This window comes from Mytilus trossulus, chromosome 3, assembly GCF_036588685.1.
Source record: "Mytilus trossulus isolate FHL-02 chromosome 3, PNRI_Mtr1.1.1.hap1, whole genome shotgun sequence".
Lineage (NCBI taxonomy): Eukaryota > Metazoa > Mollusca > Bivalvia > Mytilida > Mytilidae > Mytilus > Mytilus trossulus.
In genome coordinates, this window is record NC_086375.1 from 46880497 (window position 1) to 46906269 (window position 25773).

The 25773-nt window shown below is 31.4% G+C and overlaps 1 protein-coding gene across 1 annotated transcript in view; it reads right to left on the reverse strand.

Annotated features, from left to right (window-relative positions):
- Nucleotides 1-536: 536 nt before the first annotated feature.
- LOC134711639 (vam6/Vps39-like protein) overlaps nt 537-25773 on the reverse strand; it is a 40521-nt gene continuing 15284 nt past the window's right edge. The window contains exons 18-26 of the mRNA XM_063572389.1: nt 24143-24241; nt 22863-22980; nt 21389-21517; nt 19099-19201; nt 18803-18848; nt 17207-17356; nt 16241-16375; nt 9320-9411; nt 537-879 (exon numbers count right to left, since the gene is read on the reverse strand). Of these exons, the coding sequence (XP_063428459.1) occupies nt 801-879; nt 9320-9411; nt 16241-16375; nt 17207-17356; nt 18803-18848; nt 19099-19201; nt 21389-21517; nt 22863-22980; nt 24143-24241 (951 nt within the window). The 3' untranslated portion in view covers nt 537-800. The remainder of the gene's footprint in view (nt 880-9319; nt 9412-16240; nt 16376-17206; nt 17357-18802; nt 18849-19098; nt 19202-21388; nt 21518-22862; nt 22981-24142; nt 24242-25773) is intronic.

Sequence of the window (25773 nt, forward strand, 5' to 3'; positions counted from 1 at the left end):
TTAATAAAAGCAGATTCACCACCCAGGACATTGACACCAATAAATAACACTTGTACTTGTAAGGAAATCTTATATTGAATTTAGTTCCAATGCTTTTGGTACATTTGTAGATATGAACAAATAATAAATGTAATATGCATATTATGGGAACCTTATTTAAACTAGCTTATATTGCAAATGTATATAAAAAAAATACAAGTTGAATGATTGTGATGTTTATCTAGATTTAACACCTGTTCAGTAAAATGTATAGATATATATTGACTGATAGCTTGGGGTTTTATGTCTTGGCAAATCTTTGATGCATATTCAAGACAAAATATATATATGGTGTACAGTGGTAGATTGATTGGGCTGGGGTGCAGGTCCCTTCATCAAGATACATATATTGTTTGATGTCTTTTTTCAAATCTTGCATTCCCAGCTTTAACTAGTATGGGAAACCCCACCCCCCTTTTTCCCAAAATGCTAAATTTGCATCCGGTGTATAATTCATAATGAAGGTTGTTTGATTTTTAGCAATTGAAATCATAAGATAAAAAGAGATTTTTTTATTATAAATAGAATCATACGTCAGTGTAAATATTACATAATACATTAAAAGCCATACATGTAATTTATATATATATATCACATGGTTTCACATGGTTAATCAACCCTACATAATTACTTTGCATTTGTAATCCATAAAATGTCATCTATAATTGGAACTTTCATATCCTGTTATATCTATAATGATTAGTCTCACACAATGTTGAAACATTTCAATCTAAGTCCTTAATATGATTAGCCATCTGTCGTCAATCTTCAGGACATTTATTAGGATCTTTACAGCAATAATAGTGAACAATCACACCATTGGGATATCTCACAAATGCACTGAAAAACAAAGAATAGATAATTAGTAGAAAAGTAAAATAATCAATTGTTATTATAAAATGATATATTTATGATTGCATTGTGATTTTTTTATGAGTAGTTTGGCACATACTACTCCTGTAACTATACATATAGAAATATGATGGTGATGGTAGCTATATGTTGTTGAACAGTTCAATTACATTAATCATTTTTACTCTAGCAAATTATTATGCGTTTAGGAAATAATTCATTAATAATTAAACTGCATGAATATTTTAAAATAAAACTTTTTATTAAACAATATTTCATATCCAATAAAAACTTTCTCTGAAAACAGAATTCTGATGATCTCTGAGAATATAAAAACACCATATGTACACCAGACAAAAATTTCAATAAGTGTCATCTTTTCAAAACTTTTATAGAGATATGATGTATAGTCTATCTCATGTTTTTTTTCCTCGTAATAATTGATTTTTACTCTATTAATGTTTTACAATAATTTACAAGCAAGATTCAAATGAATCCAATCATTGAAATGCATCTAATCATTAGAATAAATTTCATGTAATTAGACAAACATAACATGTCAGGAATATGGAGCACCTAATATTGAATAAACAAACAAATTGTTTTAACAATAATCGGTAAATTTTGACATTCAAATAACAAGGCATCATAAAATAATGTCGAAAGAAGGTAAAACAGGGATATTTTTACTCCAAAGTCAGAGATTTGACCTCCATTTCAGAAGTCTGAAAGAGAGATATTAAACCAAATTTTTGAAAAATATGTTTGGAGGCTCTCATTGATATGGAGAATTAATGCTTGTTAATTTGTGACTAGCACAATTTGAAAACCAAAATAAGCCTACATATATGCTTGATTTTGGGCTACATTCTACACACTCTTAAACAATACCCAAATAGAGGACAAAATGGTGATAATATAATGTAGCTATGATAAAGCTATAAACTATGTTAATAAATCTATAAACTTCTGAACATGTTGTATAATTCAACCTTGATATTTACATGTTATACACATTTATTTAAAGTCCGTTCACATGATGTGTATTTCCCTATTTCCCGGGATATAAAATAACAATAACTAAGCAATTTTCTATCCCAGTTAATCCAATAATTCTTATTCAGAAGCTGACAGTCTACTACTGTTTTGTATACCTTAACTACACAGACAGGTTAATGTCCTGAGAATGGCTTGGGGCTACTGATGACCATGTATGGTCATTATCTGGACATAAAAATCAATGATAACTGTATAAGTATCTACACAGTGTTGTATATGTAAGACTTGTCAGTGTTATACAGTAGCTGTCAACTTCAGGCATGTTCTTGACAGTACTTCAGTTCTTACAACTTCCTCATCTTACAGTTGACTACAGCTGAATACAAAAGACTGAGATTGAAAAAATATAAAGTGGTGTATATGAATGCCTATTTAAAAATTCAAAATATGACTTCCCCAAAATCACTTGCCCTCTAAAAGTAAAAGTCACATACTAAAATTTAAAGGTTAACAAAATTTTTCATATCAGATAATGACACAATGCTTATCTTTGCTAGCGAAGATGCACAAAAACCACAATGCTATAACAATAGTCAGTTTGTAATTTGCAAGAGTTTACATTTGTAATAAAGAAGCAGTTATGACTACATAATCAGCTTTGTTGGTCAAATTTACCTGACCAACCATTTGAAATTCAGGGGCGGATGCAGGAATTTTCGAAAGGGGGGGTGCTAACCCAGGGCAAAAGGGGGGGTGCAAAACATATGTCCCGATACAAATGCATTGATCGGCAAAAATAAAGGGGGGTGCACACCCCCGGAACCCCCCCTCTGGATCCGCCACTGAAATTAGAAACAGGGTCAACTAAAATAGCATTACCCTTCTTCTATGGTTACATTTACAATCTACTCAGCAAATTTACTATACATGGGCCCCTCCTGCTACTTATTACATGTGTGTTTAAAACTATTTGTATTTATTTCTTTTTGATTACTGCACATTTCTTATGTACTGAGACTTATTGGTAACCAAGGATTTATACTTATTATTTTGTAAATCCAGGTAAAATCCAATGATAAAATCCAAATGACAATATACAGATGTCATCTATGTTATTTTAGGTATGCAACAAATATAGATTTAATCATTAGTCATTCACAAGGACATTTATTGTAAAATTTTCTGTTCAAACTTTTACTTATAATATATATGCAGCATCTGCATCATTTTTTTTAACATAGACTTGTTTTTCAAAATCTGGATAATTGTTTATGGTATATAATTATCAAGTTTATTCTGTTGATCTAAAGTTACAATTTAAATTTTGCTTAATTTTTTAGGCTTTCTGTATACCTACAAAAATGAAAATTCTTCATTAGTGCAACTTTTCAGAGGTCGTCTGTCCTATAGTCCTTACATTGGGTAATGATATTAAGTTGTAATGCATTGATGCAAAGATTTTTGCATGTATTATATCTTATATCCCTTTAAAAACTTTAAATGCATATTACATAACATCTTGTGAATAAAACTCCAACAGTCTCTGTCTAAGAAGAGTGTCTAACAGCTCTATTTATATATACGGTAAAATATCTTGGTCATGTTGTGTGTAGAATTATAAATATGGCTGGCCCCTTTACTCTTACCAAATATAGACTAACTCTATATGGTGCAGTAAGTTACCGGTAATCTCTTTCTTAACCTCTTGTTCAAGGTGCATAAACATTAACAGACTCTAAACTTGAATTAAACCCAATTATAATGCTAGAACATGCTGTGCTCCTCACAGATATAAATATATCTACCTGTTTATTTCACCTGTTTGTTTACATTTCCTCCTTCTCAATAATGCATATATAAATACAAGATAATAAACCTGAATAGAAATATAACCTTCAAGCCAAATATCTGAGTCACAACCCAGCTATATAATGTAATTGCCTTATTGATTTTACCCAGCTATAATGGGATGGTTAGTCAAACATAATTTTCAGAAGTCAGTTGCTTTAAAAGCCATAAAAACAGGTTGTAACACTCAATAGCAGTTATTTGAGGTAGTTATTATAGAATCTTGATTAAACCACAATAATGAACTATTTATCACTTGGTGGAGCTTAATTCAGAACATAATTGATTCTGTGAAATTGGTTAAACATTTCCTGTAATTTACATAGAAATTAAACAAAGATGATGTTTAATTAAATATTGCTGTTTTCAAAGTTATCTTAACCCAAATCTCAGAAAAATTCTAAGAATAAGCAATTTTAATAGGATTATTAAAACCATATATGCTATTATAGGAAAAAAAAACATCTTTTGAATTAAATGAATGAAATCAACAAATCTTAGTCATCCTGTAATTTCTATTATTAAACAAGAGCATTTCGTAAGAACTAACGCAGTAAATGATGATTTTTTGTTAAAAATTAGAATGCTAAACTAATGTTCTATGAACATTAATAAGATTCAAACTGTTTCAATGCATCATCAGAAACACATAAAGTGTATTTTAATGTTACAATTTATCATATATAAACACCAATTTATTAGTTTCTCTGTCATATTTCACTTTCTATATTAACCAATCGAAAGCTGATCCAAAAATAAAATCAATATAAATACAAGTATATTGCATTTTGCTATCAATATGTTAGCAATATATTACACATTATTATCTAAATTGCTTTTGCATACCACTTCTTAATTCATAGTGTCTATCAATGGAAAGTCTTTTTAAGCAACCAGCGGAGTTTTCTGGTCAGGGCTAAGAACTTTTCCTATGTATTTATCTCTCAATTAAAGAAAAGACAAGTATATTTAACTCCATTAAACCTGCACTATTACAAATAAACCCCATTCATGCACATCTTTAATGGATACACAATCTTTATTTCTGTAATAATCATTGAAGTTCATTAACTCATCTTAGTTGAATCCAGGGGTTTTCTCCTTACATAGATCAATAATTTGACATTACTGTCTGACAGAACTATTGTTATTTTGTGTACATCTTCATAGGCATTGCATTTCATCTGATTTATTATATGTCTGTGTGTAGACATACATTCTATAGTTAGCTGGAAGAAGAGACATACAAACTTTGGTTGCAGAATAAGGGAAGTAACCCAATCTAAATTTGATCTTCTCTATTGAAAGTTGCTATACTTTGTTCAAATTTCAAGGTTTTTCTAAATTTTCATAAATATCAAAAGATAACCAATCTAAAAACACAGGCTTTTCCCAGTTTTAGTGAAGAAATGCAATCCTTTATATTTTAACTAGTTTCAAAGTATTGCCAAACAAGACAAGAGGCTCTCAAGAGCCTGAATCGCTCACCTTAATTCTTTTGGTTAAATCTCTCATCAATGATTATTTTGGCTTTTCAATTTATTTAAATGTTTTTTGGATCGTCCTATTTTCTTCAAAAGCCAAAAAAAATAATCATTTTCTCCTATGTTCTATTTTAGCCATAGTAGCTATGTTTCTTGACATACAAGGAAATAAAATATAAAATTTATACTAAATACTCTGAAACTCATTTCGCCTAAGTTTGGCTGAAATTGATACAGCAGTTTCAAAGGAGAAGATTTTTTAAAGTAAGTCAACATGATGAACAAATTGCGAAAAAAAGTCCTTAAAGGGCAATAACTCCTTAAGGGGTCAATTGACAATTTTGGTCAAATTAACTTAATTGAAGATCTTACTTTGCTGAACATCATTGCTGTTTACAGTTTATTTCTATCTATAATTATATTCAAGATAATAAACAAAAACAGCAAAATTTCCTTAAAATTATCAATTCAGGGGCAGCAACCCAACAACAGGTTGTCTGATTCATCTGAAAATTTCAGGGCAGATACATTGTAGATCTTGACCTGATAAACAATATAACCCCAGGTCAGATTTGCTCTAAATGCTTTGGTTTTTGAGTTATAAGCCAAAAACTGCATTTGACCCCTATGTTCTATTTTTAGCAATGGCAACCATGTTTGTTGATAGATCATAACTTCGGATACAATTTACAAACTAGATACCCTAAGGAACATTCAGTTAAAGTTTGGAAGTATTTGGCCGATTAGTTTCAGAGGAGAAGAATTTTGTAAAAGATTTTTAAGATTTACGAAAAATGGTTAAAAATTGACTATAAAGGGCAATAACTCCTAAAGGGGTCAACTGACCATTTCCGTCATTTGACTTATTTGTAAATCTTACTTTGCTGAACATTATTGCTGTTTACAGTTTATCTCTATCTATAATAATATTCAAGATAATAACCAAAAACAGCAAAATTTCCTTAAAATTATCAATTCAGGGGCAGCAACCCAACAACAGGTTGTCTGATTCATCTGAAAATTTCAAGGCAGATAGATCTTGACCTGATAAACAATATAGCCCCGGGTCAGATTTGCTCTAAATGCTTTGATTTTTGAGTTATAAGCCAAAAACTGCATTTGACCCCTATGTTCTATTTTGAGCAATGGCGACCATGTTTGTCGATAGATCATAACTTCGGATACAATTTACAAACTAGATACCCTAAAGAACATTCAGTTAAAGTTTGAAAGTATTTTGCCCAGTAGTTTCAGAGGAGAAGATTTTTGTAAAAGATTACTAAGATTTACGAAAAATGGTTAAAAATTGACTATAAAGGGCAATAACTCCTAAAGGGGTCAACTGACCATTTCCGTCATGTTGACTTATTTGTAAATCTTACTTTGCTGAACATTATTCCTGTTTACAGTTTATCTCTATCTATAATAATATTCAAGATAATAACCAAAAACAGCAAAATTTCCTTAAAATTACCAATTCAGGGGCAGCAACCCAACAACGGGTTGTCTGATTCATCTGAAAATTTCAGGGCAGATAGATCTTGACCTGATAAACAATATAACCCCATGTCAGATTTGCTCTAAATGCTTTGGTTTTTAAGTTATAAGCCAAAAACTGCATTTGACCCCTATGTTCTATTTTTAGCAATGGCGACCATGTTTGTTGATAGATCAATACTTCGGATACAATTTATAAATTAGATACCCTAAGGAACATTCAGTTAAATTTTGAAAGTATTTGGCCTAGTAGTTTCAGAGGAGAAGATTCTTGAAATAGTTTACGACGACAGACGACGGACGACGGACAACGGACGACAGACGACGGACGCCAAGTGATGGCATAAGCTCACTTGTCCCTTCGGGACAGGTGAGCTAAAAAGGTATGCCAAAACAGGGGAACAAAAATCATTTTTAAAGGCAATTACAACTTGAGTCTTCTGAAAATTTCAGCTATTTGACCTAATTGTAGGTCTTGTTATGCTGATAAATTTTTCTGTTTACAGGTTTTCTTTATCTTCTAGAGTTTTTTGTCAAAATAAAAAAAAAACCTAGAGGCTCTCAAGAGCCTGTGTCGCTCACCTGTCACTGTATTTACTGATGTCAGTCATCTTGGTTGGTAGGTGGGGTCATTAGACTCTTTTTTTAAATAGATACCCTAGTAATGATTGTGGCCAAGTTTGGTTAAATTTGGCCCATAGTTTTAGAAAAGAAGATTTTTGTACAAGTTACAAAAATGACGAAAAGTGACTTATTTGTAGATCTTGCTTTGCTGAACATTATTGCTGTTTACAGTTTATCTCTATCTATAATAGTATTCAAGATAATAACCAAAAATGCAAAATTTCCTTAAAATTACCAATTTTAGGGCAGCAACCCAACAACTAGTTGTCGGATGGACATCTAAATCTTGAAAGATTTGCCCTAAATGTCTTAGTTTCAAAGATATAAATCAAAAACTGCATTTTACCACTATGTTCTAATTTAAGCCATGTCGGCCATTTTGTTTGGTAGGCGGGGTCATCTGACACATTTTTTAATATATATACCACAATGATAATTGTGGCCCAGTTTGGTTCGATTAGGCCATGTAGTTTCAGAGGAGAAGATTTTTGTAAAGTTACAAAAAATGACGAAAAGTTGTTAAAAATTGACTAAAAAGGGCAATAACTCCTTAAGGGGTTGACTGACAATTTTGGTCATGTTGACTTATTTGAAGGTCTTACTTTGCTGAACATTATTGCTGTTTACAGTTTATCTCTATCTATAAAGGTATTCAAGATAATAACCAAAAACTGCAAAATTTCCTTAAAATAATCAATTCAGGGGCAGCAACCCAACAACAGGTTGTCCGATTCGTCTGAAAATTTCAGGGCAGATAGATCTTGACCTGATCAACAATTTTACCCCCATGTCAGATTTGCTGTAAATGTTTTGGTTTCAAAGATATAAGCCAAAATATACATTTTACCCCTGTGTTCTATTTTTAGCCATGGCCGCCATCTTGGTTGGATGGCCAGATCACCGGACACATTTTTATAACTAGGATGATTGTGGCCAAGTTTGGTTAAATTTGGCCTAGTAGTTTCAGAGGAGAAGATTTTTGTAAAAGTTTACGGAAGACGGACGCCAAGTGATGAGAAAAGCTCACTTGACCTTTCAGGTCAGGTGAGCTAAAAAACGTATACATGAATGGATGTTCCCTTAGGGACAATAACTCTTTAGGAGTTAGTGACAATTTCAGATAAGTTGAATGTTTTGTATATCTGGTAATACTGATCCTATTCTATGTCTAAAGATATACTCTATTTATTCATTTAAAAGATCATTGTAAAAAATGATAAAAAATAAACATTTTAAAATGAAGCAAAAACTTCAATAAGCAAAATAGCGTGTTAGTAGATCTTGACATTTAGAATATTTTGTCCTATTAAATTTCTCTTTAAATTTGATAGCACATTCCTGCATTTAACCTCTATGGTCCATTTTAACTTTACAATCATATTGGATACACCAAAGATGTTTGTTGCCAAGTTTGGTTCAGTTTGGCCCAATAATTTCACTGTTATCAATAGCAGATGACTAACAAGTTGAAGGTAAATGATTCAGTATTAAAACCAACATAAGTATTGTAGTTGTCTTTGCTGTTATAAACATGATGCTTGTTTTGCTGTTATGAAAATGATGCTTGTTTTGCTGTTATGAAAATGATGCTTGTTTTGCTGTTATGAAAATGATGCTTGTTTAGCTGTTATGAAAATGAAAAATTATGCTAATAAGTTTTCTTCTATGAGATCGTGTATTTTATGACTAACAATTTATGTGTCTGTTCTGAACCAAATATAAGAATTCAGCTAAGAGGTCATGTATTATTCAGGAAAACAATTCATGTTGCAAACATATTGACTGCTTAATCAATACATTTTTTGTATTTTCTTTGACTTTTTACCACCCTCCTTTCTACAAACTGTAACATGATTTGTTGAAGTAGTGAAACACAGTCAGAAAATTACATGTGAATTGATTTGGTTGTCAATTACGTAATTTGTTACAAAAATTTTGATATCAGGTGACAAAATTAGCATATGAGAAACAATTACCTGTTTCCTAGTCTCTTCTTGCAAACTTTACATATTTTTTCATCATTTACAACTACTTTAGCTTTTTGGTAAAACATTCTTTGTTCATGAACCTGAAACAAAGACAAATATTATTGTTTTTAAATATATATATATATAATATATAATTTTTATTCAAAGTAACATTTAATGCATATGTAGTACTGAACAGTACACAAAAGATTAATTCATTATCTTCTCTGTTTTTATTCTCATTAAAACATCAGGAAGAAAATTTTTATGATATATTTAGTTTTCTCTGACCAGTTTAAAAGATTCATTTGATAAAACAAATTGCAAGGTGATCAGAATTTTTAATTGGACTGCAATAGGTTACTTTGAAGTTACAGGAATAACATACAATTGTCATCACATTATTTTGCAATACTTGATGCAGACATCATAGCAGATTCAACATTTCAATGTACCATTTATAAAATCAATATCTTCCAGTATGATGAAAAAACTAGAGGCTCCAAAGAGCCTGTGTCGCTCACCTTGGTCTATGTGAATATCAAACAAAGGAAGCAGATGATTTCGGTCATGTTGACTTATTTGTAAATCTTACTTTGCTGAACATAATTGCTGTTTACAGTTTATCTGTATCTATAATAATATTCAAGATAATAACCAAAAACAGCAAAATTTCCCTAAAATTACCAATTCAGGGGCAGCAACCCAACAATGGGTTGTCAGATTTATCTGAAAATTAAAGGGCAGATAGATCTTGATCTGATAAACAGTTTTACCACCTGTCAGATTTGCTCTAAATGCTTTGGTTTTTGAGGTATAAGCCAAAAACTGCCTTTTACCCCTATGTTCTATTTTAGCTGTGGCGGCCATCTTGATTTGATGGTCGGGTCACTGGACACATTTTTTAAACAAGATACCCCAAAGATGATTGTTGTCAAGTTTGGATTAATTTGGCCTAGTAGTTTCAGAGGAGAAGATTTTTGTAAAAGATAACTAAGATTTACGAAAAATAGTTAAAAATTGACTATAAAGGGCAATAACTCCTAAAGGGGTCAACTGACCATTTCGGTCATGTTGACTTATTTGTAAATCCTACTTTGCTTAACATTATTGCTGTTTACAGTTTATCTCTATGTATAATAATATTCAAGATAATAACCAAAAACAGCAAAATTTCCACAAAATTATCAATTCAGGGGCAGCAACCCAACAACGGGTTGATTGATTCATCTGAAAATTTCAGGGCAGATAGATCTTGAACTGATAAACATTTTTACCCCTTGTCAGATTTCCTCTAAATGCTTTGGTTTTTGAGTTATAAGCCAAAAACTGCATTTTACCCCTATGTTCTATTTTTAGCCGTGGCGGCCATCTTTGTTGGTTGACCGGGTCACGCCACACATTTTTTAAACTAGATACCCCAATGATGATTGTGGCCAAGTTTGGTTCAATTTGGCTTAGTAGTTTCAGAGGAGAAGATTTTTTTAAAAGATAACTAAGATTTACGAAAAATGGTTAAAAATTGACTATAAAGGGCAATAACTCCTAAAGGGGTCAACTGACCATTTCGGTCATGTTGACTTATTTGTAAATCCTACTTTGCTGAACATTATTGCTGTTTACAGTTTATCTCTATCTATAATAATATTCAAAATAATAACCAAAAACAGCAAAATTTCCACAAAATTACCAATTCAGGGGCAGCAACCCAACAACGGGTTGACTGATTTATCTGAAAATTTCAGGGCAGATAGATCTTGACCTGATCAACAATTTTACCCCATGTCAGATTTCCTCTTAATGCTTTGGTTTTTGAGTTATAAGCCAAAAACTGCATTTTACCCCTATGTTCTATTTTTAGCCGTGGCGGCCATCTTGGTTGGTTGACCGGGTCACGCCACACATTTTTTATACTAGATACCAAAATGATGATTGTGGCCAAGTTTGATTCAATTTGGCCCAGTAGTTTCAGAGGAGAAGATTTTTGTAAAAGTTAACAACGACGACGGACGACGGACGACGGACGACGGACGACAGACGACGGACGACGACGGACGCCGGACGCAAAGTGATGGGAAAAGCTCACTTGGCCCTTCGGGCCAGGTGAGCTAAAAATGTGGAAAACTGAATATCTGAGTGAATTTTTCAAGTCCAAGGACCATAACTCTGCCCCAAAAATCTTCAGACTAAAACAAAATTTAAACTTGATCTATTACTTGTCATGTTAAAACAATATAATTAGTATAAAATCAATATCTACAAGCTAAAAAAAAAAGTGAGGAAAACTGATTTGCCGAACTGACAGACAGACGGACATAATGGAAACCTAAAGTCCACTTCGAACTTGTTGGTTGGGGACTTATAGAGATCATATAGTATATAGGTCATTTTAAGAACCTATTTTACCCTCAAAGCAATTATTTAGATCTTTTAATAACACAAAATGAAAAAAAATATATATTACATGTATTGATTATTTCAGAAAATTACATTTCCAGGAATTAAATACTTAAAATTTTACTGTTGAGAGTGGAAAAATATTGTATTGCACTAGAAATTTGTGGTAGACTAAATGATCTAATGATTTTATACAATATGCAGACAAATTTAACCCTTCTTTTCAGATAATCTGCAAAAAGGTTGCCTTTTTGTGACTTCACAATAGAAATTTGAGAGAAAAGCATTCATAATTGAATTTTGACCTATAAAAAACTGAGATTAAATGAAACAAACGATAAATAAATAAAAATAATCAACAGGTCAGGAAAAAACAAATTAGCTAATAATCAGAGAATCTATGTTTTTTGGTTACAGACAACAGATTTTTCTTAATCTTAATCTAAACCATACTTTATAAACTGATCTAATTACTAAAACTTGATATGAAACCCCAGAAAAGAAGTCAAGGTTATATGGCTGATGTCAATTAAGCACCTACAATTATATTGATTCTTTAGAGCATAAATAGGTAACCCTAAGCTATTACTTGTTATAATTACTGAGAAATTGATATAATCCGGTTATTTTTGTAAACCAGGGCTATAAAATTGAGGTCAAGGTCAAAGGAACTCCTGACATGCATTTTCACTATAAATTGAGCATAAACAATTGATATAATTGATCCATTACTCGAAGATTTTAAGATGTAACTACTTATGAGTATTTTAAAATGTGAATTACATAACTATGAAAATAATTGATTGTTATTGGATAAATGTCAAGTGGAAAATATTGCATGCATAATTTTAAAAGGAAGGTGTAAACATAAATCATTAAGGTTAATTTTAAAAAAGTAGGTCAGGAAATTTTCAATGGGAAAAAGGGCATTCAATTTATTCTGTCAGAAACTTTGGCTTGCAACAATCATATAAAGACCCCTCAAAGATTTTTCAGAGTTCTTTAATTGTAAGGAGCTAAATAGCACTCTTAAAAATAGGCATCTGCTTTAATATGACTCTTTTCAGCTAGGCTATACATGGTTGTGTATTCCAAATCCTCCACAGCATAAAGATAAACCCCTTCTTACCAATCTTTACTTTCAGATAGAAAGAAACTTAGGTAACCAATTACTACACTCACTCTCTTTAAATTCCATGAATGAAGATCCAGAAATTTCAATAAAAGGGGGAGGCACTGACTGTCTAAGAGGGGCCGCTCCAGTCATGCTTCAGTGATTCCCTATATAATCAACCAACTTTTGTCAACAACATTTTTTTTTAAAATACCCTTCATGTAATTCATGTACCATTCATGTCTTAAGGGTGCTCGCAGGTCTAAATCAAATTTTTTATTTAATATAGGATTTCGCCTTATTTTTCTATAAATGAACTTTATCTTATACTCAATAGAAAAATGAAATAAAACAAGAGGCTCTCAAGAGCCTGAATCGCTCACCTTAATTCTTTTGGTTAAATCTCTCATCAATGATTATTTTGGCTTTTCAATTTATTTAAATGTTTTTTGAATCGTCCTATTTTCTTCAAAAGCCAAGAAAAATAATCATTTTCTCCTATGTTCTATTTTAGCCATAGGAGCTATGTTTCTTGACATACAAGGAAATAAAATATAAAATTTATACTAGATACTCTGAAACTCATTTAGCCTAAGTTTGGCTGAAATTGATACAGCAGTTTCAAAGGAGAAGATTTTTTAAAGTAAGTCAACATGAATAACAAATTGTGAAAAAAGTCTTTAAAGGGCAATACCTCCTTAAGGGGTCAATTGACAATTTTGGTCAAATTGACTTAATTGAAGATCTTACTTTGCTGAACATTATTGCTGTTTACAGTTTATTTCTATCTATAATTATATTCAAGATAATAAACAAAAACAGCAAAATTTCCTTAAAATTATCAATTCAGGGGCAGCAACCCAACAACAGGTTGTCTGATTCATCTGAAAATTTCAGGGCAGATAGATCTTGACATGATAAACAATAATATCCCATGTCAGATTTGCTCTAAATGCTTTGGTTTTTGAGTTATAAGCTAAAAACTGCATTTGACCCCTATGTTCTATTTTTAGCAATGGCGACCATGTTTGTTGATAGATCACAACTTCGGATACAATTTACAAATTAGATACCCTAAGGAACATTTAGTTAAAGTTTGGAAGTATTTGGCCCAGTAGTTTCAGAGGAGAAGATTTTTGTAAAAGATTACTAAGATTTACGAAAAATGGTTAAACATTGACTATAAAGGGCAATAACTCCTAAAGGGGTCAACTGACCATTTCCGTCATGTTGACTTATTTGTAAATCTTACTTTGCTGAACATTATTGCTGTTTACAGTTTATCTCTATCTATAATAATATTCAAGATAATAACCAAAAACAGCAAAATTTCCTTAAAATTACCAATTCAGGAGCAGCAACCCAACAACAGGTTGTCTGATTCATCTGAAAATTTCAGGGCAGATAGATTTTGACCTGATAAACAATATAACCCCCATGTAAGATTTGCTCTAAATGCTTTGGTTTTTGAGTTATAAGCCAAAAACTGCATTTGACCCCTATGTTCTATTTTTAGCAATGGCGACCATGTTTGTTGATAGATCACAACTTCGGATACAATTTACAAATTAGATACCCTAAGGAACATTCAGTTAAAGTTTGGAAGTATTTGGCCCTGTAGTTTCAGAGGAGAAGATTTTTGTAAAAGATTACTAAGATTTACGAAAAATGGTTAAAAATTGACTATAAAGGGCAATAACTCCTAAAGGGGTCAACTGACCATTTCCGTCATGTTGACTTATTTGTAAATCTTATTTTGCTGAACATTATTGCTGTTTACAGTTTATCTCTATCTATAATAATATTCAAGATAATAACCAAAAACAGCAAAATTTCCTTAAAATTACCAATTCAGGGGCAGCAACCCAACAACAGGTTGTCTGATTCATCTGAAAATTTCAGGGCAGATAGATCTTGACCTGATTAACATTATAACCCCATGTCAGATTTGCTCTAAATGCTTTGGTTTTTGAGTTATAAGCCAAAAACTGCATTTGACCCCTATGTTCTATTTTTAGCAATGGCGACCATGTTTGTTGATAGATCATAACTTCGGATACAATTTACAAACTAGATACCCTAAGGAACATTCAATTAAAGTTTGGAAGTATTTGGCCCAGTAGTTTCAGAGGAGAAGATTTTTGTAAAAGATTACTAAGATTTACGAAAAATGGTTAAAAATTGACTATAAAGGGCAATAACTCCTAAAGGGGTCAACTGACCATTTCCGTCATGTTGACTTATTTGTAAATCTTACTTTGCTTAACATTATTCCTGTTTACAGTTTATCTCTATCTATAATAATATTCAAGATAATAACCAAAAACAGCAAAATTTCCTTAAAATTACCAATTCAGGGGCAGCAACCCAACAACGGGTTGTCTGATTCATCTGAAAATTTCAGGGCAGATAGATCTTGACCTGATAAACAATATTACCCCAGGTCAGATTTGCTCTAAATGCTTTGGTTTTTGAGTTATAAGCCAAAAACTGCATTTGACCCCTATGTTCTATTTTTAGCAATGGCAACCATGTTTGTTGATAGATCATAACTTCGGATACAATTTACAAACTAGATACCCTAAGGAACATTCAGTTAAAGTTTGAAAGTATTTGGCCCAGTAGTTTCAGAGGAGAAGATTCTTGAAATAGTTTACGACGACAGACGACGACGACAGACGACGGACGACGACGGACGCCAAGGGATGGCATAAGCTCACTTGTCCCTTTGGGACAGGTGAGCTAAAAATGGGGTCACTGTTCATTTACGCTCACAATCTGCCTTCGAAAGAAGCATACATTTTTGTTAATGTTCTTTTTTTCTGTTGAACTAATAGGAGAAAAATCGGTAATATCGAAATAAAAAAAGAACCTAATTACAGTAATTGCTTAAATTTTGCAATTATTTAGTTTATGTACAGCTTATTCGAATACAACCATAAACAATATAGGTCACCGATGAGTTAAAAAAAATATTTCAATTTTAATGCCAAAAAAATGGCATTTTTGCACCAAAGGGAGATAATTTGGAGCTTTTCAGATGATATCTACATTTTAAAAGTCACCTGTGGCCAACGCAAAAAGATTTTTTGGAATAATTTTTGTATCCTAAGATAAAATAACAACAACTAAATGTTATTTATAAAATTTGAAATAAAAAAATAAAAGTTTAATTTTTTTCTGAAAATCTTATACCAGCGAGCCTTCTTAAATGTGTTTTCCAGAGATGGTACATATTATATGGATTTCATTCACTGTCAACTCTGCAAATAACAGGTATTTTGTATAAAGACATCAATTCTGTAAAGGAAATGATAGTTAATGTGCAATAAGATGTCTAGATAAATAATTATGATATTCACATATAACAGACAGCAATAAACTCAATAAACTGAAACTATGTATAGTTAAATTCTTACCTGGAGATTTTCAGCATACAACATACTTTTTAACACTTGGCAATCTCTCTTTATTGTTGCTTGGTGTTCCATTACTTTTTCTAAATATCTCAATATTTCAGCAACAGGAGTACTTGTGGGTAAAAGTTCTAAAGTCTGAAAAAAACCTTGAAACTTTAGGAAAGGAATTGAAGAGAATTGGATATTCTAAAAACCATTTTTGGAAAATTGTTAGTGACAAAAAATACAAGAAAAAGAATTAATCTATCACCAGCAGTTCTTATCAAGCTGTCTTAAGTGAAAAAAAAATGTTGATGTGTTTGATGATGTTTCTGGTAAAAGGCAACATCTATGTCTCACCTTCCTCCACTTTCATTTAGGGGAGACAAAAAACTAGGCAAAAGTTTCAAAGTCAATACACTATGTTAACGGGGGCTAGCACAAATGATTTCCAAGGATATGAGATGTGCTAATAATGATACTACTACACAGAAAATATCATTGACTTACCTTTAGTGATATACCTCTAACTTACTTCTGCAAAACCTGTAGTGTTTCAAGGTCATACACAATAACTTAAAAATTCTGCAAAACCTGTAATGTTTCAAGGTCATATACAATGACTTAATGGGAGGGGCCAATTGTCTGCATGAAAATAAGATGTGGAAATACTACTTCAACTTCATACCAGTTATCATTGACCTACCAATAGTGTTGTCCCTTAAACTAGTCTAACCCAAGTCATAAGTCTCACCTTCACCTAACAAGACAAAAACCTCTAGCTCAGTGATACCTTCTTTAGAGACATCAATTTTTGCAGCATGTTCCTGTAAGAGTCTGAAGGCTGCTGTCATATTTTGTTGAGGCTTAATGCCCTGACTAGGATACTTACTTTAGAGACATCAATTTTGGCAGCATGTTCCTGTAAGAGTCTGAAGGCTGCTGTCATATTTTGTTGAGGCTTAATGCCCTGACTAGGATACTTACTTTAGAGACATCAATTTTTGCAGCATGTTCCTGTAAGAGTCTGAAGGCTGCTGTCATATTTTGTTGAGGCTTAATGCCCTGACTAGCTGACATTCCTAATGATGATGAGGGAGGAGGTTGAAGATACATTTTTAATAAATAATAATACACCTGTAAATAGAACAAAGTATAATAGGTAAGAACAGATGATTTCCCACGTCAAAATGTTAATCAATGATCACTGCAGAACTTTTTTTTCAAGGTTGGAGCTTTTAAAAGAAATCATTTCATCTGTAAAATAAAATTTATATATTCAATACCTTTTACCAAAACTTTTAAATACATATATGTGTGTTTACAAAATGAATGTTGCTTAATCTAAGACCCCCAAAAAGTTTTTTATAATTATAATTATAATTAAAAATAATTTAAATATTCTTTTTTTATGAAATGAAATGCATTAATCACCAACAGAATTGATAATACTTGATGTGAAAAAATACAACTTCCAGTTTATGTTTCTAAAAATAGACAAATCAATTATAACTGACCTTGAAATGTCGTTTGCGCAAATAATTTTGTGGAACGAAACTTGTGTTTAAAACTAATAACATAAAAAGTTCGTTTCTCTTATTTGTCATCAGTTCGTAAGATGCATCATTTCATAGAAATAGACTTGTCCATAGGTGGACAGGTGGAAGTTCAAGACATCAAGTTAAAAGTACTGAATATTAACAAATCATTTGAAATTTTCTTGTTTCATAGATAATAAAAAATAATATCGTCCAATTGGATAACAAAAACGGGAATGCATGACAACAGATTAATCCGATATTCTCGTTTTTCCAGTGGATGCATCAGTCTACTACACTTTTGACACGTGTTTTGAAACTTATTTTCGTACGACGTTTTTACATTTTTTTCTTTAAGCTTGAAGATCATTATTTAACAAGTTTTCTGGAATTGATTAAGAGCTACACAAATCTGTTATGCTTGGTTGTGAAATGATGATTTAATTTCATCTTTGTCTGTGCACCCCCCTTTTTTACGGAAAATTATTAGACAATGTTGTGCGATGTTTATGACAGCTGAGCAATAATATTTCAACTAAAATGTAAGAGATGATGACAAAATAGCATAACAAACATATTATAAGAAAGGTGAAATATATATATTTATTTTGCATAATCTCTCAAGATTTTTCTGGTTTTTTTTTTCTTTTTTTCCCGGCCAACCGACCCGACTTTTTCATGAAGAAAATCCGTAAACCAACAAATTAAAAAAAATTAGCCTCATAATCAAAATACTTAACAGGTGTATTCTGAGAGAATCAAGCGGTTGTGCTATAAAAATCAGGGATAGAAGAGCACCAGCTCTGAATGTCCTGTGGTGATCTCTGATGGATAATAGTCAAAATTACAACTTGATCTGTAACTTGTTATGATAAAACAATACACCATATATCAAATCAATATCTTCAAGAAAGAAAAAAAAATGTGGAAAACTGCTTTGCAAGGCAGATGGATGGACAGAGAGACAGACAGAAGAAAGCAGTGCAAACCTAAAATTTCCTTAGACTTTGTCGACAAATAAAAAATAAATAAAAACCAAACTTACATCTTTATTTCCTTCACGTCCTCGGTCAAAATAATTCATACAGTACCTAAAAAATAAGGATAAGTGCAAAGATTTATGTGTATTCAAAATAATATGGAACTTAAGAAATAGATGTTGGGACTTAAAACGCTTCATAACTTTTTCAAAATAACTGATTTGAACTTGCCACATGATGATAAACAGACCTTTATTCGTTACCCTAATAAATATTTTTTTTGTGTATTAGAATCATTATTTTAGACTATACTTTATATCTGGAGTATCAAAATATATCTATTAAAAATTGCAATTGTTACCTTTTGGCTAGAGTATCATCTCTTAAAATATGAACATAAATTCCTAATGCTTGTTCATGTCTGTCTAATCTACCCAGTAATATAGCTCTTTCTTCATAGAAACCTGAAACAAAGCAAAAGAAAAATACAAATCTTAAAAAAGTTATCAAAAGTCCTCAACATCAACATAATGAACTTTTCTATAAGTTATAAAGGAGAAGGTCCAGTAAGTCCTTTTTGGTCTCAAAATATAGCAGTTTTACAAAATTGTTAAAATGTAAACTTTTAGCTATTTGTTGAAAAGTATAATGCTTCTGCTACATAAATATGGGCTGTTTTTGACAATACAATGCACATATATGGGGAAATAGCATCATAAAGTCATGCTAAATTACTGAAATCTTCACAATTTTAGCATTTTAATTAAATTTTAGACCGTTTCCGTCTTAAATGAAAGTGGCCGCATTTGTGTTCATTCTTAATATTGAAATGTAAGTTGTATTTCATGATAATACATGCTTGATGATGAACACAGATGCGGCCACTTTCATTTTTGACAAAAATCATGTGGAAAGTGTCATTTTAAGGGACATTTGATCGATTTTTCTTATTTAAGCTTGAATCGTAGCGTTTTTTATGACTAAATCAGTATAAATCTTTCACATACTCTAATTCAATCAACTGAAATAGACACGTAAGTGTTTAAAAAGTGTCCAAAATCTTTCGTCAGATGAACCTGAAATTTGAGGCCAAAATCTGCCCTTACCGGACCTACTCCTTTACAAATTGTATGTTAAGGTCTAAATTAAAATATTGTTTGTTTGTCCTTTTCCGACCCTATGTTTTGAAACAGGGTAGGTAGGTAGGTAAAATATTTTATTTTTCTTTCCCAAAAAATAACTTAGCTTGGTACATTTTTTGTCATGGGTAGGCAGGTAGGTATAATATTTTATTTTATAGATACAAAATCTGTATGACTTCATTTTTGTCTGTATTGCTTTTGTTTAAGTATGCTTTTGCTAATAAGTTTCTGGGACTATTATTATAAAGTCCCAGAAAGTTTTGAAAAAAAATTATCATGTAGAATGTGAATTCAATTTATATGCACTATTATTTTGTTTTCAAATACAAAATATAGGGATGTGTGGCATATTTTCAACATGTATATGCCTGGAACTTTTAAGAGTTTTAACTTTAAAACACTAATGTTCTGTACTACGTACTGTGTAGGCTTACCTGGACCTAAAGGTTTTCTGTAAGAGATAACTTTGTCATTGTAAAGTATGTCCGGGCAGAAAAAGTCCCTATAGTGTTAAAATTTTTGTGTGTGCCTGGGTTTCCAATAAAAATGATACATGACTTGAAACTCAATTGTCAAATTTTACACTGCATTTATAAATGATCTGTAAGGAAAAACTTGGCGATTTTACTGCCAAATATTCTCGACTTTACAGACCTTTGGTTCATGTCAGACAAAAATATAATATCAATGCTGGTCGAAGGCATCGTTAACATAATCATCCTGATCTACGGATCACCAAAGAACATTCCTACATATATAGGATACAACGTCCATTTTCAAAATATTTTGTACACACGTTGATAATTTTGTATTGGACAAATTTTTTTTTAATGACCCTACTCTTCAAGTATAAAGACACAGAGTAACGTTTGTCATATCATGATTTCAAAGCTTCAACATTGATTTCTAACAAATGCTTTGAAACTCTAAATGCAAGTGTTCATGTTAAATGTTAACATGATACCAAACGGACGAGACCTTATACGGAAAGGATTAAACCAGAGGATTCCGATAAAAAAGTTTGAGCAGGAAATACAAATATAAGACTTTTTGTAGGAGTGGAAAAAAAATTTAAAAAATCTTGCTGGTAAATACAAATAAAAGATTTTCAAGCGGAACAAATTTATAGGGTCGGTCGGTAAAGGGCAAATAAACAATATTTTAATTTCAGCCTAATATATACTGAATTTACAACAAAATAAATTATTTGTGAAAAAAGGGAGTTAAAGATTCTATCACTGCACTATCAAGAGTGATACAATGTACCATATTCCCCAAATAGATACTTTCAGTTTTTCAAATTTTAAACATGAGGTCTAATAAGATTTTATATTGTTTTTACTGAGAGGAGTACCATATAAAATGATATTCTGCCAGGAAAGCACTCTCTGTAAGGCTTTACTTGTATATCTGCTATCATGTTTTATCTTTTAAGGTTTATTTCTTAAGAAAAGACAATTTAAAACACGCTATGCCTACAGTTTTATCAAATAATTATAATAAACAAACCATCTATTGGGAACCTAGTAAGAAGTCTTTCTGGCATATAATATTTAGAACTCTCCAAGAATTCTATTAATTTTCTTCTATATTCCCCAAGCTTGTCAGGTTCTTGGCCTGCTTTGGATGGTAGATGTCCTGAATAAAAATATACAAGACTACTTTTAAAATTTACAAGGTTATTTTCACATAATACAAGATACACATATTTAAACTCTAAACATCCTGAATCAAAAACACAGTATCCCAACAACATACATGTGATTCTTCCGGCGGGAGTCAAAATCTCCTGCTTTTAAGACCCTCTTCCGTCCCTCCCATAAAAATTTGAAATCTTCTGCTTTTTGAAATTGTCAACCTCGAAAAATTTTCAGTAGAAATTTTGGTTTACAAAATGGATACTGACAGAGAAAGTCAGAGAAACTTGAAATTGATATTGGAAAATTTCGAGAAAAACGCAAGTTTAAGACACATGCCTGGATGATTAAAAGTGAAATACTGACAATGGATTTATTAAAGTTGTATAAACAGCAACTTTTTTGTGATGCTGTTCAAAACATTGATCAGTTATATTACTTAACCTCAAGACAAATGTCTTAATGATCTCAAATATGATGTATGCCTACTACACTTGTTGCAAAGCTGACTATGGTAACCCTAATGACTTGACCAAACATATGGAGACAGCAAACCCACCAGAAAGCTCACAACTCTGTCAATTCAACACCACTGTTCAGTTAGTGGTACCAAAATTGACAATGTAGCTTAAGCAGAGATACTTTTTACCAACTATATATGATGGCTGAATACTCTATATTGACTTTTATATATAATAAATAAATATTATAAAAACCCTTATCTTCTATTTCTATCAAGTAAAAATGGCTATGGAATTATAGAATCATTTATAACAAAAAAGGAAAATATGCAGTTTAAACACCAAAAAAACATTGCGTATGTCGATAAAAATGCTGATAAAAAATCTCCAGTTATGAGGCACAAACTCCAGCTGAAAATTTCCAAATCTCCAGTTGTGACTTGACAACTCTGTCACATGTCTGCTGAACAACTCATAATATTTGTACAATTTATCAAAATCTTTAAAAAATCAGATGGATTCAACAGAATGTCAGAATGACTAATAAACATCAAGCTTCCTAAAGTCTCACATGAATTACCATCATAAAGTCTTGCATGAATTGCCATTATAAAGTTTCATATGAGTTACCGTACTAAAATCAAACATGGCATACCGTTGTAGAGTTTCAAAAGGGTAACCCTCTGAAAGTCTTATACGAAATTACTACCCTCAAGGCTCATGGATTACCTTCATAAATTTTATATGAGTTACAATAGAAAATCTCACATGGAATAGGATAACCCTCCTAAAATCTCTCATGAAGTACCATCATAAAGTTTCACATGATTTACCATCTAAAAAGTTCCACAAAATAACCACCCCCTAAAGTCCCACATGATTTACCTTCTGGCAGTGACTGTAAATATTCTGTCATCAATACTTGTACTTTCTCTCTGAGTGACTGAGCTAACATATTATGAAATTCAGGTGTCACATCTCTGCATTCCATTATTATATGGTCCTGTTGATTAAAAATATTTTAAAAAAAATGTACCAAAACGAATGGACATTAAAAAATAAGTTTTAATAAAATTTTCACTCTTTCTCGCAACTTGTTTTTCTAAATGTATGTCAATAGAAAACATGTAGGATTTTAAGAAAAACAAACAAGAAAACTGCTTAAAAATTTTGGTCATGGCTGTATTCCAAAGCAATAATAAAATAGATATTGAGTTTCTAAGATATAGATGGCTTCAGTAAAATAACAGTGATACGTAACTGATAGTTGCGATGACTTTTAAGAATGTTGTTGAACATTCAGTTAAGAGGGCTCGCGGTTCTAAATCATATTTTTTTAAATATAGGATTTCTCTTTTTTTCCTATAAACTTTATCCTATACTTAATGGAAAAATTAAATAAAAATATAGGGTCACCATTCATTTAAGCTCACAATCTGCCTTTGTATTTTTTCTGTTGAACTAATAGGAGAAAAAAAGGTAAAATTGAAATAAACAAGAATGTGTCCTCAGGACACGAATGCCCCACTCGCACTATCATTTTCCATGTTCAGTGGACCGTGAAATTGGGGTAAAAACTCTAATTTGGCATTAAAATAAGAAAGATCATATCATAGGGAACATGTGTACTGAGTTTGAAGTTGATTGGACTTCAACTTCATCAAAAACTACCTTGACCAAAAATTTTAACCTGAAGCGGGACAGACAGACAGACGGACGAATGGACGAACGGACGCACAGACCAGAATACATAATGCCCATCTACTATCGTAGGTGGGGAATAAAAAAAATTAAAAAATTACAGAAATTGCTTAAATTATACAATATTTTTAGTTTAAGTACAGTTCATTTGAAAAAAAGAAAAAAAAAGTTAAAAAAGTTTTTTCACCAAAGGGAGATAATTCCGAGCTTTTACGATTTTAACAATTAAAGTCACTTGGGGCCAAAATGAATTGATTTTTTTTTTGTTGATTTTTGTACCATATCATAAAAGTAACAACTTATAGTTTAATAAATAAAATTTGTAATAAAACAAATGTTCCAATTTTTGCTGATTGTTTTGTACCATCAAGCCTCCATAAGTAGACTGGGCATTAAATTTTTTTTTCACAAAATTCTATTTCAAATAAATTAATGCTTTATAATATATATATTATATCACAAACCAAATAAGCTATGGCCAGGTCTTTAGAAATCTTTTCTAAATACTCCAAAACTTTAAATCTTGGCAAGGTTTCCACTTCTGGTAAATCTTCAGTAAATATCTATATTAAACAAAATACACCATCAAATCATATAGTTATCCTCATAACAATAAAACTTGCCTAGATAAATGTATAGGTAGCAGAAACACTATTTCTCTAATTCTATGGAAAATTATCCCTTTCCAAACCCATTGTATAAAAAAATTTAATCAACATGTGGTTGCTGGTGATCTCAAAAGATCATTGGATGATTTTAAGGGTCATGACCTTTTTAGCTGACTGGATGGATCAAAATATGATAACAGGTGTTAATGAAATTGACAACTTCATGCAATGTGAAAGGCACTCGAAGGGGGATTTTCGGTTAACAAAAAAAGAAAATGTCTTTTAATCATTAGAGAAACAGATTCTTACATAGTTACTCGTGGATTATCAGATTTATCCAATCTCAAAAGTTAAATTATAAATCTTAAAGTCCTCGCCGAGGCGGCTCGGACTTTAAAATTGATAATTTAACTATCTCGATTGGATAAATCCGATAATCCACTGGTATCAATGTAAGAATCTATATTTACATGTACATCATATAACATTATTCTAATATAAGTTATATTTACAAAGCTTTGGTTCAGATTAATTATTTCTTCCATGTGAAAAGCATCAGTAGCCAACTTGTATTAGCACTTGACTCCAATATAAAATGACTAGGATTGTCAGTTTTCCTAGCTAATGTTGGTGGTTCACTCCAGCACTCCAGCTTCTTCCATTAATAAAAAAATTACCGCCACAAAATAACACAATGGTACTGAAAGTGGCATTTAACAATGTTCCATGTGATGTTTTGAAAATATTGTTTACGAGGAACATGGATACTATACTTATATCTACTTAAATTTGTTATCATTTTTGAAATATATATCATTTTACATTATGAAAGTCAAGAGTGCCTGCCCATGATGAAATGTCTTGCCGGTCTAAATAATTATGATACTCCGGAAGATAAAAGTTTTATACTTTAACCATTACATACACTTACATTATCAATGATCCATGAAAAATGAACACAGATAAACAAAATCAGATTTGTACATCTTACAATCCTTCAACAAGCCAAATACATATTTGACCTATTGCTTATAGTTTACAAGAAATTTGAACCATTTCATGAAAAAAATTAACATTAACAAATGAAACATAAAAATAAGGTCAAGGTCAGATAAACCCTGCTAGACAGACATGTATGTTCACCTTACTATCATTTCATTTACCAAATATATTTGACCTATTGCTTATACATGTTGTATCTTAGAAGAGGTCCTAACTACTGAAACTTATCATTGAAAATGAGGCCAAGGACAGATAATATGTGCCAGACAAACATGTACAACTTCAAGGATTCCATACACCAAATAAAGTTGACCTATTGCCTTTAGTATCTTAGAAGAAGACCTATCTAAAAGAAATTTGCCAAACTGATATTTATACCTTACACCAAATTTAATGACCTACTGCTTACAGAATCCGATAAATGGATTTCATGTAGCTTTTACCTTGATCACTGATCCATGAAATTAGGTTGAGGTCAGATTAAC